At 44.5% G+C, this 16,834-nt stretch overlaps 1 protein-coding gene across 1 annotated transcript in view; it reads right to left on the bottom strand.

Moving 5' to 3' along the window:
* LOC109884661 (GRB2-associated-binding protein 1-like) overlaps positions 1-16,834 on the bottom strand; it is a 67,195-nt gene that overhangs the window by 36,817 nt on the left and 13,544 nt on the right. The window contains exon 2 of the mRNA XM_031793056.1: positions 1,862-1,990. Coding sequence (XP_031648916.1) covers positions 1,862-1,990 — 129 coding nt within the window. The remainder of the gene's footprint in view (positions 1-1,861; positions 1,991-16,834) is intronic.

The following is a 16,834-nucleotide window of genomic DNA, read 5'->3' as shown; positions in this document are numbered from 1 at the left end:
AGAGAAGAAAAGAGGCAGAGAGAGAGAAGAGAGAGAGAGAGAATAGAGAGAAAAGAGACAGAGAAGAGAAGTCAGAGAGAAGAGACAGAGATTTTACATCAGAGATGATAGTAATTTGGATCAGGATAGTAGGTTAATGGAGTTTCCTTTTGTTATGTTGTAATTTGTAATGACATTGTTAGTGGGTGGGGGTGTTCGCTCATTAATTATAAACCGGGTGGTCCACACCCTGAATCCTGATTGACTGAAAGCTGTGGTATATCAGACCGTATACCACGGGGTATGACAAAAAAAATACTATGTACTGTTCTAATTCTGTTGGTAACCAGTTTATAATAGCAATAAGGCACCTCGGGAATTTGCAGTATATGGCCAATATACCACGGCTAAGGGCTGTTCTTAGGCCCAACAGTACAGTATAGTATATTACCTGTTCACAGAGGCTCATGTTGATGATGCGTACAGTACAGTATAGTATATTACCTGTTCACAGAGGCTCATGTTGATGATGCGTACAGTACAGTATAGTGTATTACCCATTCACAGAGGCTCATGTTGATGATGCGTACAGTACAGTATAGTATATTACCTGTTCACAGAGGCTCATGTTGATGATGCGTACAGTACAGTATAGTATATTACCTGTTCACAGAGGCTCATGTTGATGATGCGTACAGTACAGTATAGTGTATTACCCGTTCACAGAGGCTCATGTTGATGATGCGTTCAGTACAGTATAGTATATTACCTGTTCACAGAGGCTCATGTTGATGATGCGTACAGTACAGTATAGTGTATTACCCGTTCACAGAGGCTCATGTTGATGATGCGTACAGTACAGTATAGTGTATTACCCGTTCACAGAGGCTCATGTTGATGATGCGTACAGTACAGTATAGTGTATTACCCATTCACAGAGGCTCATGTTGATGATGCGTACAGTACAGTATAGTGTATTACCCGTTCACAGAGGCTCATGTTGATGATGCGTACAGTACAGTATAGTGTATTACCCGTTCACAGAGGCTCATGTTGATGATGCGTTCAGTACAGTATAGTATATTACCTGTTCACAGAGGCTCATGTTGATGATGCGTACAGTACAGTATAGTGTATTACCCGTTCACAGAGGCTCATGTTGATGATGCGTACAGTACAGTATAGTGTATTACCCGTTCACAGAGGCTCATGTTGATGATGCGTACAGTACAGTATAGTGTATTACCCATTCACAGAGGCTCATGTTGATGATGCGTACAGTACAGTATAGTGTATTACCCGTTCACAGAGGCTCATGTTGATGATGCGTACAGTACAGTATAGTGTATTACCCGTTCACAGAGGCTCATGTTGAAGATGCGTACAGTACAGTATAGTGTATTACCCGTTCACAGAGGCTCATGTTGATGATGCGTACAGTACAGTATAGTGTATTACCCGTTCACAGAGGCTCATGTTGATGATGCGTACAGTACAGTATAGTGTATTACCCATTCACAGAGGCTCATGTTGATGATGCGTACAGTACAGTATAGTGTATTACCCGTTCACAGAGGCTCATGTTGATGATGCGTACAGTACAGTATAGTGTATTACCCGTTCACAGAGGCTCATGTTGATGATGCGTACAGTACAGTATAGTGTATTACCCGTTCACAGAGGCTCATGTTGATGATGCGTACAGTACAGTATAGTGTATTACCCGTTCACAGAGGCTCATGTTGATGATGCGTACAGTACAGTATAGTGTATTACCCGTTCACAGAGGCTCATGTTGATGATGCGTACAGTACAGTATAGTGCATTACCCGTTCACAGAGGCTCATGTTGATGATGCGTACAGTACAGTATAGTGCATTACCTGTTCACAGAGGCTCATGTTGATGATGCGTATGGGTTTGCGTGCGTGGTCATGTTTGTAATATTCTAGAACGTCAGGGTCTCCGGTCAGTCGACCACTCCTCAGAACAAACCAACGCCTCTTCCACGCCTAGAGAGGAGAGAGAGAGATAGAAAAGCGAGAGATGTCAGATGTCAAGACTGTCACTGCAACGTCAACAGCTGAACACATTTTAAAACGTTGGTCTTTTTTCTTAATAAAACGGCGAGATGACATCTCTCATTCTCAGATCAACTATCTCTGTGTCTCTTGCTGTAACACACACACACACACACACACACACACACACACACACACACACACACACACACACACACACACACACACACACACACACAGAAACCCACACACACACACACACACACAAACCCCCACACACACACACACACACACACACACACACACACACACACACACACACACACACACACACACACACACACACACACACACACACACACACACACACAACCCCCCCCCCCACACACACACACAAACCCCCCCCCCCCCACACACACACATTCACACACACACACACACACACACACACACACACACACACACACACACACACACTTCTCAGTCCTTTAGAGCTGGTGTTGCCTCACGCCAGGCATTGTGGGTATGGGTCGACCCCATCTCCCATGAACATTCCACACGATGATATATTTCACCCATGATTCAATAGCCAGTGGACAACCAAGACTTAGTGCGGTGTGTGTGCGTGTTTGTGTGTGTGAGTAGGAGTGTGTGATTTATTGACACTTCAGTCATTTGTACGTGAGAAGCACAGCATGCCATGGTACAGCATGACACACTCACACACACACACACACACACACACACACACACACACCACTGGGGGCGAGCGTCCAACCCTACAGAACATTTACACCAGGACAATGTCTGAGGAAGGCCTGGAAGACTGTCAACGACTCTTGAGTTAAAACACATTTTAATACTTAGCCGATCCACAGACTGTTTACTCTGTTACCATCTGGCAAATGGTATCTCAGCACCGGGACTTCTACGAACAAGCCATTGGAAACCTAGCTGTCTACCTGCTCAGACCTGCTATTCATCTGGACCTTAGAGACAATTTGTATTGATTCTACTGTATTCTACCCCCAGTTTTTACTAAGCTACTACTGTATTCTACCACTACTAGTTATTACTATGCTACTACTGTATTCTACCCCCAGTTATTACTAAGCTACTACTGTATTCTACCCCCAGTTATTACTACTGTATTCTACCCCCAGTTATTACTATGCTACTACTGTATTCTACCCCCAGTTATTACTAAGCTACTACTGTATTCTACCACTACTAGTTATTACTATGCTACTACTGTATTCTACCCCCAGTTATTACTATGCTACTACTGTATTCTACCACTACTAGTTATTACTATGCTACTACTGTATTCTACCCCCAGTTATTACTAAGCTACTACTGTATTCTACCCCCAGTTATTAGTAAGCTACTACTGTATTCTACCCCCAGTTATTACTATGCTACTACTGTATTCTACCCCCAGTTATTACTAAGCTACTACTGTATTCTACCACTACTAGTTATTACTATGCTACTACTGTATTCTACCCCCAGTTATTACTATGCTACTACTGTATTCTACCACTACTAGTTATTACTATGCTACTACTGTATTCTACCCCCAGTTATTACTATGCTACTACTGTATTCTACCACTACTAGTTATTACTATGCTACTACTGTATTCTACCCCCAGTTTTTACTAAGCTACTACTGTATTCTACCACTACTAGTTATTACTATGCTACTACTGTATTCTACCCCCAGTTATTACTAAGCTACTACTGTATTCTACCCCCAGTTATTACTAAGCTACTACTGTATTCTACCACTACTAGTTATTAATATGCTACTACTGTATTCTACCACTACTAGTTATTAATATGCTACTACTGTATTCTACCCCCAGTTATTACTATGCTACTACTGTATTCTACCACTACTAGTTATTACTATGCTACTACTGTATTCTACCCCCAGTTATTACTAAGCTACTACTGTATTCTACCCCCAGTTATTACTATGCTACTACTGTATTCTACCCCCAGTTATTACTATGCTACTACTGTATTCTACCACTACTAGTTATTACTATGCTACTACTGTATTCTACCCCCAGTTATTACTAAGCTACTACTGTATTCTACCCCCAGTTATTACTAAGCTACTACTGTATTCTACCACTACTAGTTATTACTATGCTACTACTGTATTCTACCCCCAGTTATTACTATGCTACTACTGTATTCTACCACTACTAGTTATTACTATGCTACTACTGTATTCTACCCCCAGTTATTACTAAGCTACTACTGTATTCTACCCCCAGTTATTACTATGCTACTACTGTATTCTACCCCCAGTTATTACTATGATACTACTGTATTCTACCCCCAGTTATTACTATGCTACTACTGTATTCTACCACTACTAGTTATTACTATGCTACTACTGTATTCTACCCCCAGTTATTACTAAGCTACTACTGTATTCTACCCCCAGTTATTACTATGCTGCTACTGTATTCTACCACTACTAGTTATTACTATGCTACTACTGTATTCTACCCCCAGTTATTACTATGCTACTACTGTATTCTACCACTACTAGTTATTACTATGCTACTACTGTATTCTACCCCCAGTTATTACTAAGCTACTACTGTATTCTACCCCCAGTTATTACTATGCTACTACTGTATTCTACCCCCAGTTATTACTATGCTACTACTGTATTCTACCACTACTAGTTATTACTATGCTACTACTGTATTCTACCCCCAGTTATTACTAAGCTACTACTGTATTCTACCCCCAGTTATTACTATGCTACTACTGTATTCTACCAATACTAGTTATTACTATGCTACTACTGTATTCTACCCCCAGTTATTACTATGCTACTTCTGTATTCTATCCCCACCAGTTATTACTATGCTGTTGAGGAGAAGTTGAAATTAAGCATTTCACTGTACATTTCACGGCTCAAACACGAGAGGTATGTGGCAGCGTCTACAGTCAATCACGGACTACAAAAAGAAAACCAGCCCCGTCGCGGACGTCTTGCTCCCAGACAAATTAAACAACTTCTTTGCTCGCTTTGAAGACAATACAGTGCCACTGGCACGGCCCGCTATCAAAGACTGTGGGCTCTCCTTCTCCGTGGCCGACGTGAGTAATACAATTAAATGTGTTAACCCTCGCATGGCTGCCGGCCGAGATGGCATCCCTAGCCGCGTCCTCGGAGCATACGCAGAACAGCTGGCTGGTGTGTTTACGAACATATTCAATCAATCCCTATCCCAGTCCCTACATGCTTCAAGATGGCCACCGTTGTTCCTGTTCCCAAGAAAGCTAAGGTAACTGACCTAAATGACTACCACCATAGTACCCTCCAAACTCATCATTAAGCTCGAGACCCTGGGTCTCGACCCCGCCCTGTTTAACTGGGTCCTGGACTTCCTGACGGGCCGCCCATAGGTGGTGAAGGTAGGAAACAACATCTCCACTCCGCTGATCCTCAACACTGGGGCCCCATAAGGGTGCGTTCTCAGCCCTCTCCTGTACTCCCTGTTCACCCATGACTGCGTGGCCATGCACGCCTCCAACTCAATCATCAAGTTTGCAGACGACACTACAGTGGTGGGCTTGATTACCAACAACGACGAGACGGCCTACAGGGAGGAGGTGAGGGCCCTCGGAGTGTGATGTCAGGAAAATAACCTCTCACTCAACGTCAACGTCAACAAAGAGATGATCTGTCACGCCTTCCCTCCAGGCGCTCGAGGGCGCCAGGCTGCCCTGCGTTACGTACTCTTGCCACCATCATTTACACACACCTGCCTTCCTTCGTCAGCGATACCGGACTCACCAGGACTCACCAGGACTCATCACCTGTTTATTACCTGTTTATTACCTGTTTATCACCTGTTTATTACCTGTTTATTACCTGTTTATCACCTGTTTATCACCTGTTTATCACCTGTTTATTACCTGTTTATCACCTGTTTATTACCTGTTTATTACCTGCCATCTCCCCAAGCAGACACATCGATGGCTCTGAACGAACTTTATTTAACTCTCTGCAAACTGGAAACGATTTATCCGGAGGCTGCATTCATTGTAGCTGGGGATTTTAACAAGGCTAATCTGAAAACAAGACTCCCTAAATTTTATCAGCATATCGATTGCGCAACCAGGGGTGGAAAGACCTTGGATCATTGTTACTCTAACTACCGCGACGCATATAAGGCCCTGCCCCGCCCCCCTTTCGGAAAAGCTGACCACGACTCCATTTTGTTGATCCCTGCCTACAGACAGAAACTAAAACAAGAGACTCCCACGCTGAGGTCTGTCCAACGCTGGTCCGACCAAGCTGACTCCACACTCCAAGACTGCTTCCATCACGTGGACTGGGAGATGTTTCGTATTGCGTCAGATAACAACATTGACGAATACGCTGATTCGGTGTGCGAGTTCATTAGAACGTGCGTTGAAGATGTCGTTCCCATAGCAACGATTAAAACATTCCCTAACCAGAAACCGTGGATTGATGGCAGCATTCGTGTGAAACTGAAAGCGCGAACCATTGCTTTTAATCAGGGCAAGGTGTCTGGTAACATGACCGAATACAAACAGTGCAGCTATTCCCTCCGCAAGGCTATCAAACAAGCTAAGCGCCAGTACAGAGACAAAGTAGAATCTCAATTCAACGGCTCAGACACAAGAGGTATGTGGCAGGGTCTACAGTCAATCACGGACTACAGGAAGAAATCCAGCCCAGTCACGGACCAGGATGTCTTGCTCCCAGGCAGACTAAATAACTTTTTTGCCCGCTTTGAGGACAATACAGTGCCACTGACACGGCCTGCAACGAAAACATGCGGTCTCTCCTTCACTGCAGTCGAGGTGAGTAAGACATTTAAACGTGTTAACCCTCGCAAGACTGCAGGCCCAGACGGCATCCCCAGCCGCGCCCTCAGAGCATGCGCAGACCAGCTGGCCGGTGTGTTTATGGACATATTCAATCAATCCCTATACCAGTCTGCTGTTCCCACATGCTTCAAGAGGGCCACCATTGTTCCTGTTCCCAAGAAAGCTAAGGTAACTGAGCTAAACGACTACCGCCCCGTAGCACTCACATCCGTCATCATGAAGTGCTTTGAGAGACTAGTCAAGGACCATATCACCTCCACCCTACCTGACACCCTAGACCCACTCCAATTTGCTTACCGCCCAAATAGGTCCACAGACGATGCAATCTCAACCACACTGCACACTGCCCTAACCCATCTGGACAAGAGGAATACCTATGTGAGAATGCTGTTCATCGACTACAGCTCGGCATTCAACACCATAGTATCCTCCAAGCTCGTCATCAAGCTCGAGACCCTGGGTCTCGACCCCGCCCTGTGCAACTGGGTACTGGACTTCCTGACGGGCCGCCCCCAGGTGGTGAGGGTAGGCAACAACATCTCCTCCCCGCTGATCCTCAACACTGGGGCCCCACAAGGGTGCGTTCTGAGCCCTCTCCTGTACTCCCTGTTCACCCACGACTGCGTGGCCACGCACGCCTCCAACTCAATCATCAAGTTTGCGGACGACACAAGGTGAGGGCCCTCGGAGTGTGGTGTCAGGAAAATAACCTCACACTCAACGTCAACAAAACTAAGGAGATGATTGTGGACTTCAGGAAACAGCAGAGGGAACACCCCCCTATCCACATCGATGGAACAGTAGTGGAGAGGGTAGCAAGTTTTAAATTCCTCGGCATACACATCACAGACAAACTGAATTGGTCCACTCACACAGACAGCATCGTGAAGAAGGCGCAGCAGCGCCTCTTCAACCTCAGGAGGCTGAAGAAATTCGGCTTGTCACCAAAAGCACTCACAAACTTCTACAGATGCACAATCGAGAGCATCCTGGCGGGCTGTATCACCGCCTGGTATGGCAACTGCACCGCCCTCAACCGTAAGGCTCTCCAGAGGGTAGTGAGGTCTGCACAACGCATCACCGGGGGCAAACTACCTGCCCTCCAGGACACCTACACCACCCGATGCTACAGGAAGGCCATAAAGATCATCAAGGACATCAACCACCCGAGCCACTGCCTGTTCACCCCGCTGTCATCCAGAAGGCGAGGTCAGTACAGGTGCATCAAAGCTGGGACCGAGAGACTGAAAAACAGCTTCTATCTCAAGGCCATCAGACTGTTAAACAGCCACCACTAACATTGAGTGGCTGCTGCCAACACACTGTCAATGACACTGACTCAACTCCAGCCACTTTAATAATGGGAATTGATGGGAAATGATGTAAATATATCACTAGCCACTTTAAACAATGCTACCTTATATAATGTTACTTACCCTACATTATTCATCTCATATGCATACGTATATACTGTACTCTATATCATCGACTGCATCCTTATGTAATACATGTATCACTAGCCACTTTAACTATGCCACTTTGTTTACATACTCATCTCATATGTTATACTGTACTCGATATCATCTACTGTATCTTGCCTATGCTGCTCTGTACCATCACTCATTCATATATCCTTATGTACATATTCTTTATCCCCTTACACTGTGTATAAGACAGTAGTTTTTTTTGGAATTGTTAGTTAGATTACTTGTTCGTTATTACTGCATTGTCGGAACTAGAAGCACAAGCATTTCACTACACTCGCATTAACATCTGCTAACCATGTGTATGTGACAAATAAAATTTGATTTGATTTGATTTGATTTATTACCTGTTTATCACCTGTTTATTACCTGTTCATCACCTGTTTATCACCTGTTTATCACCTGTTTATCACCTGTTTATTACCTGTTTATCACCTGTTTATCACCTGTTTATCACCTGTTTATCACCTGTTTATCACCTGTTTATTACCTGTTTATTACCTGTTTATCACCTGTTTATCTCCTGTTTATCACCTGTTTATCACCTGTTTATCACCTGTTTATTACCTGTTTATTACCTGTTTATCACCTGTTTATCACCTGTTTATCACCTGTTTATTACCTGTTTATTACCTGTTTATCACCTGTTTATTACCTGTTTATCACCTGTTTATCACCTGTTTATCACCTGTTTATTACCTGTTTATCACCTGTTTATCACCTGTTTATTACCTGTTTATCACCTGTTTATTACCTGTTTATCACCTGTTTATTACCTGTTTATTACCTGTTTATCACCTGTTTATCACCTGTTTATCACCTGTTTATTACCTGTTTATCACCTGTTTATTACCTCCCCACTGCTGCATTGACTGTCATACGTGTTTCCTGTGTGCTGACGCTGTTCCTGTCTTGTTCTATGTCTGCTCCTGAAAAAATGTCTGACTCCCTGTACCTGCTTCTCCTGTCCGGCACCGGTTCTTACATGATCATGGACTTCAGGAAACATCTAATGGAGCACCCCACTGTCAACATCAACGGGACAGCAGTGGAGAAGGTGGAAAGTTTTAAGTTCCTCGGTGTACATATCATCAACAATCTGAAATAGTCCACGTTCACAGACAGTGTGGTGAAGAAGGCGCAACAGAACAACAGCTCCTCTTCAACCTCAGGAGGCTGAAAAAATGTGGCTTGTCACTGAAAACCCTCACTAACTTTTACAGCTGCACAATCGAGAGCAACCTGTCAGGCTGTATCACCGCCTGATACGGCAACTGCACCGCCAACAACTGCAAGGCTCTCCAGAGGGTGGTGAGGTCTGCACAACGCATCACCGGGGACAAACTACCTTCCCTCCAGGACACCAACAGCACCCGATGTCACAGGAAGGCAAAAAAAAAACTATTAAAGACAATTACCACCCGAGCCACTGCCTGTTCACCCCACTATCATCCAGAAGGCGAGGTCAGTACAGGTGCATCCAAGCTGGGACCGAGAGACTGAAAAACAGCGTCTATCTCAAGGCCATCAGACTGTTAAACAGCCACCACTAGCACAGAGAGGCTGCTGCCAACACACTGACTTGAAATCAATGGCCACTTTAATAAATGGAACACTAGCCACTTTAATAAATGGAACACTAGCCACTTTAATAAATGGAACACTAGCCACTTTAATAAATGGAACACTAGCCACTTTAATAAATGGAACACTAGCCACTTTAATAAATGGAACACTAGCCACTTTAATAAATGGAACACTAGCCACTTTAATAAATGGAACACTAGCCACTTTAATAAATGGAACACTAGCCACTTTAATAAATGGAACACTAGCCACTTTAATAAATGGAACACTAGCCACTTTAATAAATGGAACACTAGCCACTTTAATAAATGGAACACTAGCCACTTTAATAAATGGAACACTAGCCACTTTAATAAATGGAACACTAGCCACTTTAATAAATGGAACACTAGCCACTTTAATAAATGGAACACTAGTCACGTTAAGAATGTTTACATATCTCACATTACTCATATCATATGTATATACTGTATACTGTTCCTTCAATATCAAGTCTTTACTATCTATTGCATCTTAGCCGCTCTGTCACTGCTCATCCATATATTTTATACTTATATATTCTCATCCCATTCCTTTACTAGTTTGTGTGAATTAGGTTTTGTTGTGGAATTTGTTAGATATCACCTGTTAGTTACTGCTGCACTGTCAGATCTAGAAGCATAAGCATTTCACTACACTCACAATAACATCTGCTAGCCAAGTGTACAGGATGTGACCAGTGAAATGTTGATTTGATTTTGATTCGAGAGCTTGTCAGTAAACATTTCACTGTTCGTTTATACCTGCTGTATCCTGTGTATGTGATTGATACACACACACACACACACACACACACACACACACACACACACACACACACACACACACACACACACACACCCCGTGACTGATTCCTTTGCTGAAAGGGAAAATACCCCTATAGTTTCATTGCATCATTCAGCGACCAAGCTGCCAAATATAATATCCAGGCCTGGTGTGTTTGTGTGTGTGTGTGTGTACAGATTGCTCTAGCATTGCAGTAACAGTCTTAATCTGGCCTTAACTAAGAGTGTTTCTCAACAGTTTCACTGAGTTTCCCCAAACGTTACTCAGCAACATGACCGTGTCAAAGGGATTTATTCACACACACACAAAACAGGATATGTTCACTGGAAGTGAAGGCCGCAAGACAGGAAAGAGTGGTTCGTTGTGTGTGTGTGGGGGGAGGGGGGGGGGGTCTCTGCCATCCTAAATGACATAGACCCAAAACAGGAATGGTTTCCTCTTCTCTCTCTGTCTGTCTCTCTCTCTCTGTCTCTCGGTCTCTGTCTCTGTCTCTGTCTGTCTCGGTCTCTGTCTCTGTCTCTCTGTCTCAATTCAATTTAAATTCAATAAAATGTAAGTGGATTTATTGGCATGGGAAACATACCGCTTAAACATATGTTTACATTGCCAAAACAAGTGAAATAGATAATAAACAAAAGTGAGATAAACAATAAAAATTAACAGTAAATATATCACAAATATATCACACAAGTTCCAAAAAAATAGAAACATTTCAAATCTTGCTGCTGGAATGAAACGGAATGGAATGGAATGGAATGGAACAGAATGGAATGGAATGGAATGGAATGGAACAGAATGGAACGGAATGGAATGGAATGGAACGGAACGGAATGGAATGGAATGGAATGGAACGGAATGGAATGGAACGGAATGGAACGGAATGGAATGGAATGGAACGGAATGGAACGGAATGGAATGGAATGGAATGGAACGGAACAGAATGGAATGGAATGGAACGGAATGGAATGGAATGGAACAGAATGGAATGGAATGGAATGGAACAGAATGGAATGGAATGGAATGGAATGAAACGGAATGGAACGGAATGGAATGGAATGGAATGGAATGGAACAGAATGGAATGGAATGGAATGGAATGAAACGGAACGGTATCAAACACATAAAACCTCACAGAAGTTCCAAAAGAGTAAAGACATTTCAAATGTGATATTATATATATATACAGAGTTGTAATGATGTGCAAATAGTTAAAGTACAAAAGGGAGCATAAATACTGTAAACATAAATATGGGTTGTATTTACAATGGTGTTTGTTCTTCATTGGTTGCCCTTTTCTTGTGGCAACAGGTCACAAATCTTGCTGCTGTGATGGCACACTGTGATATTTCACCCAGTAGATATAGGAGTTTATCAAAATCGGATTTGTTTTGGAATTCTTTGCGGATCTGTGTAATCTGAGGGAAATATGTCTCTCTAATATGGTCATACATTGGGCAGGAGGTTAGGAAGTGCAGCTCAGTTTCCACCTCATTTTGTGGGCAGTGAGCACATAGGCAGACCTGGCTCTCAAGAGAAGACAGGCTAAGGCGGCCTTTCTCAATAGCAAGGCAATGCTCACTGAGTCTGTACATAGTCAAAGCTTTCCTTAAGTTTGGGTCAGTCACAGTGGTCAGGTATTCTGCCACTATATACTCTCTGTTTAGGGCCAAATAGCATTCTAGTTTGCACTGTTTTTTGTTAATTCTTTCCAATGTGGAGTAATTATCTTTTTGTTTTCTCATGGTTTGGTTGGGTCTAATTGTGCTGTTGTCCTGGGGCTCTGTGGGGTGTGTTTGTGTTTGTGAACAGAGCCCCAGGACCAGCTTGCTTAGGGGACTCTTCTCCAGGTTCATCTCTCTGTACAGAAGGTGATGTCTCTCTCTCTCTCTCTCTTCTGTCTCACTCACTCACTCACTCACTGACCCCCTTAACTTCTAAATACTCTCCTGCAACCCGCCTCACCCAATGTGGCGTGGATCTGTTTTTTTTCCTAAAGTATTTATATTTACTTCGGATCTGGAATCCCTCAACTGAAGCTAGCCAGCTAACTACTAGCTATCAGCAAACCATTGCCAGCGGTCTTCAGCTAACCGGTCATCAGCTCGGAAAGCTCTCGCCAGTTCAAACAACGTGACTCAAACCAGAGCATAACGGACCTATTTCTCTCCATATCCCCGGATTCCTACCACAAACTCTGAACCTTTTCATCTGGATCTTCGCAACTAGCTAACCGTAATCTCGGGTGACCACTCCTGGCTAGCGTTTCCATCCCGGAGCAAGCACCAATTAGCCTGAAGCTAGCCCGGCCAGGGCTCCTGTGCTACCACCGAAGCATACCCCTGGGCTATAATATCCGGACCCCTTCTACTGCCGGTACGGGGCACAGAACCCTGCCGATCCTCTACGACTGGAATACCGACATAATCTGCCCCGAGGATTCCAACAGGCCCCTCAGGCGCAACGCCCGCTGAAGGCCCGTTCTGCTAACCGCGTCCTGCTAGCTACCTAGAGCTACTTGGAACCCTACTAACCCTACTAATTCCACAACTAGTCTATCGACGTCACCGCACGAAGAGACAAAAACAGACTTACCCCCATCGCGACGTCCCCCAAAGGCTAACTTGCTAGCCCCGGTCTGCTAACTGCTAGCTTGCCTGCCCCAGTCTGCTAACTGCTAGCTTGCCTGCCCCAGTATGCTAACTGCTAGCTTGCCTGCCCCGGTCTGCTAACTGTTAGCTTGTTAGCATCGGCCTGCTAACTGTCTGAATCGCCGTGTCCCCAGTCAGCCCAACCACTCACTGGATCCATATGTTCACTTGGCTACGCCTGCCTCTCTCTAATATCAATATGCCTCGTCCATTACTGTCCTGGTTAGTGATTACTGTCTTATTTCACTGTAGAGCCTCTAGCTCTGCTCAATATGCCTTAACCAACCATGTTGTTTAACCTCCTACATATGCGATGACATCACCTGGTTTAAACGTCTCTAGAGACTATATCTCTCTCATCATTACTCATTACTCAATGCCTACCTCCAATGTACTCACATCCTACCATACCTCTGTCTGTACACTATGTCTTGAATCTATGCTATCGTGCCCAGAAACCTGCTCCTTTTACTCTCTGTTCCGAACGTGCTAGACGGCCAGTTCGTATAGTCTTTAGCCGTACCCTTATCCTACTTCTCCTCTGTTCCTCTGGTGATGTGGAGGTTAATCCAGGTCCTGCAGTGCCTAGCTCCACTCCCACCCCCCAGGTGCTCTCATTTGTCAACATCAGAAGCCTCCTCCCTAAGTTTGTTTTACTCACTGCTTTAGCACACTCTGCTAACCCTGATGTCCTTGCCGTGTCTGAATCCTAGCTCAGGAAGGCCACCAAAAATTCTGAGATTTCCATACCCAACTATAACATCTTCCGTCAAGATAGAACTGCCAAAGAGGGAGAAGTTGCAGTTTACTGCAGAGATAGCCTGCAAAGTAATGTCATACTTTCCAGGTCCATACCCAAACAGTTTGAACTACTAATTTTGAAAATTACTCTCTCCAGAAATAAGTCTCTCACTGTTGCCGCCTGCTACCGACCCCCCTCAGCTCCCAGCTGTGCCCTGGACACCATTTGTGAATTGATCGCCCCCCATCTAGCTTCAGAGTTTGTTCTGTTAGGTGACCTAAAATGGGATATGCTTAACACCTCGGCAGTCCTACAATCTAAGCTAGATGCCCTCAATCTCACACAAATCATCAAGGAACCCACCAGGTACAACCTTAAATCTGTAAACAAGGGCACCCTCATAGACGTCATCCTGACCAACTGGCCCTCCAAATACACCTCTGCTGTCTTCAACCAGGATCTCAGCGATCACTGCCTCATTGCCTGTATCCGCTACGGAGCCCCAGTCAAACGACCACCCCTCATCACTGTCAAACGCTCCCTAAAACACGTCAGCGAGCAGGCCTTTCTAATCGACCTGGCCGGGGAATCCTGGAATGACATTGACCTCATCCCGTCAGTAGAGGATGCCTTGCTATTCGTTAAAAGTGCCTTCCTTACCATCTTAAATAAGCATGCCCCGTTCAAAAAATGTAGAACTAGGAATAGATATAGTCCTTGGTTCACTCCAGACCTGTCTGCCCTTGACCAGCACAAAAACATCCTGTGGCGTTCTGCATTAGCATCGAAATGCCCCTGTCATATGCAACTGTTCAGGGAAGTTAGGAACAAATATACACAGGCAGTTAGGAAAGCTAAGGCTAGCTTTTTTAAACAGAAATTTGCATCCTGTAGTACTAACTCAAAAAGGTTTTGGGACACTGTAAAGTCCATGGAGAATAAGAGCACATCCTCCCAGCTGCCCACTGCTCTGAGGCTAGGAAACACTGTCACCAACAATAAATCCACTATAATTGAGAATTTCAATTCTCAAGCATTTCTCTACGGCTGGCCATGCTTTCCACCTGGCTACCCATAGGGTGCCGGTCATCTGCCCAGCACCCTCCACAGCAACCCGCCCAAAGCCCCCACCATTTCTCCTTCACCCAAATCCAGATAGCTGATGTTCTGAAAGAACTGAAAAATCTGTCCCCCTACAAATCAGCCGGGCTAGACAATCTGGACCCTCTCTTTCTAAAATTATCTGCCGAAATTGTTGCAACCACCTATTACTAGCCTGTTCAACCTCTCTTTCATATTGTCTGAGATTCCCAAAGATTGGAAAGCTGCCGCGGTCATCCCGCTCTTCAAAGGGGGTGAAACTCTAGACCCGAACTGCTACAGACCTTTATCTATCCTACCCTGTCTTTCTAAGGTCTTCGAAAGCCAAGTTAACAAACAGATTAACAAACATTTAGAATCCCACAGTACCTTCTCCACTATGCAATCTGGTTTCAGAGCTGGTCATGGGTGCACCTCAGCCACGCTCAAGGTCCTAAACGACATCATAACCGCCATTGATAAGAGACATTACTGTGCAGCCGTATTCATCGACCTGGTCAAGGCTTTCGACTCTGTCAATCACCACATCCTCATCGGCAGACTCGACAGCCTTGGATTCTCAAATGATTGCCTCGCCTGGATTACCAACTACTTCTCTGATAGAGTTCAGTGTGTCAAACCGGAGAGCCTGTTGTCCGGACCTCTGGCAGTCTCTATGGGATTGCCACAGGGTTCAATCCTTGGGCCGACTCTTTTCTCTGTATACATCAATGATGTTGCTCTTGCTGCTGGTGATTCTCTGATACACGTCTACACAGACGACACCATTCTGTATACCTCTGGCCCCTCTTTGGACACTGTGTTAACTAACATCCAGACGAGCTTCAGTGACATACAACTCTCCTTCCGTGGCCTCCAACTGCTCTTAAATACAATTAAAACTAAATGCATGCTTCTCAACCGATCACTGCCTGCACCTGCCCGCCCGTCCAGCATCACTACTCTGGACGGTTCTGACTTGGAATACATGGACAATTACAAATACCTAGGTATCTGGTTAGACTGTAAACTCTCCTTCCAGACTCACATTAAGCATCTCCAATCCAAAAATAAATCCAGAATCGGCTTCCTACATCGCAACAAAGGTTCCTTCACTCATGCTGCAAAACATACCCTCGTAAAACTGACCATCTTACCGATTATCGACATCGGTGATGTCATCTACAAAATAGCCTCCAACACTCTACTCAACAAACTGGATGTAGTCTATCACAGTGCCATCCGTTTTGTCACCAAAGCCTCATACACTCCCCACCATTGCGACCTGTACACTCTCGTTGGTTGGCTCTCGTTTCATACTCGTCGCCAAACCCACTACAGGTTATCTAAGTCTCTGCTAGGTAAAGCCCCGCCTTATCTCAGCTCACTGGTCACCATAGCAGCACCCACTCGTAGCACGCGCTCCAGCAGGTATATCTCACTGGTCACCCCCAAAGCCAATTCCTCGTTTGGTCGCCCTTTACAGTAAAGGTCAACTAGCCTACCTGGTTAAATACAGGTCAACAAAAAAATTAGTAACTTGTCTATTTATCTGCAATATTGAGCACTGACATTGCT

The sequence above is a fragment of the Oncorhynchus kisutch genome, linkage group LG16 (assembly GCF_002021735.2).
Source record: "Oncorhynchus kisutch isolate 150728-3 linkage group LG16, Okis_V2, whole genome shotgun sequence".
Lineage (NCBI taxonomy): Eukaryota > Metazoa > Chordata > Actinopteri > Salmoniformes > Salmonidae > Oncorhynchus > Oncorhynchus kisutch.
The sequence above is the reverse complement of the archived record's forward strand: the minus strand, read 5'-3'. Positions and strand labels throughout refer to the sequence as shown.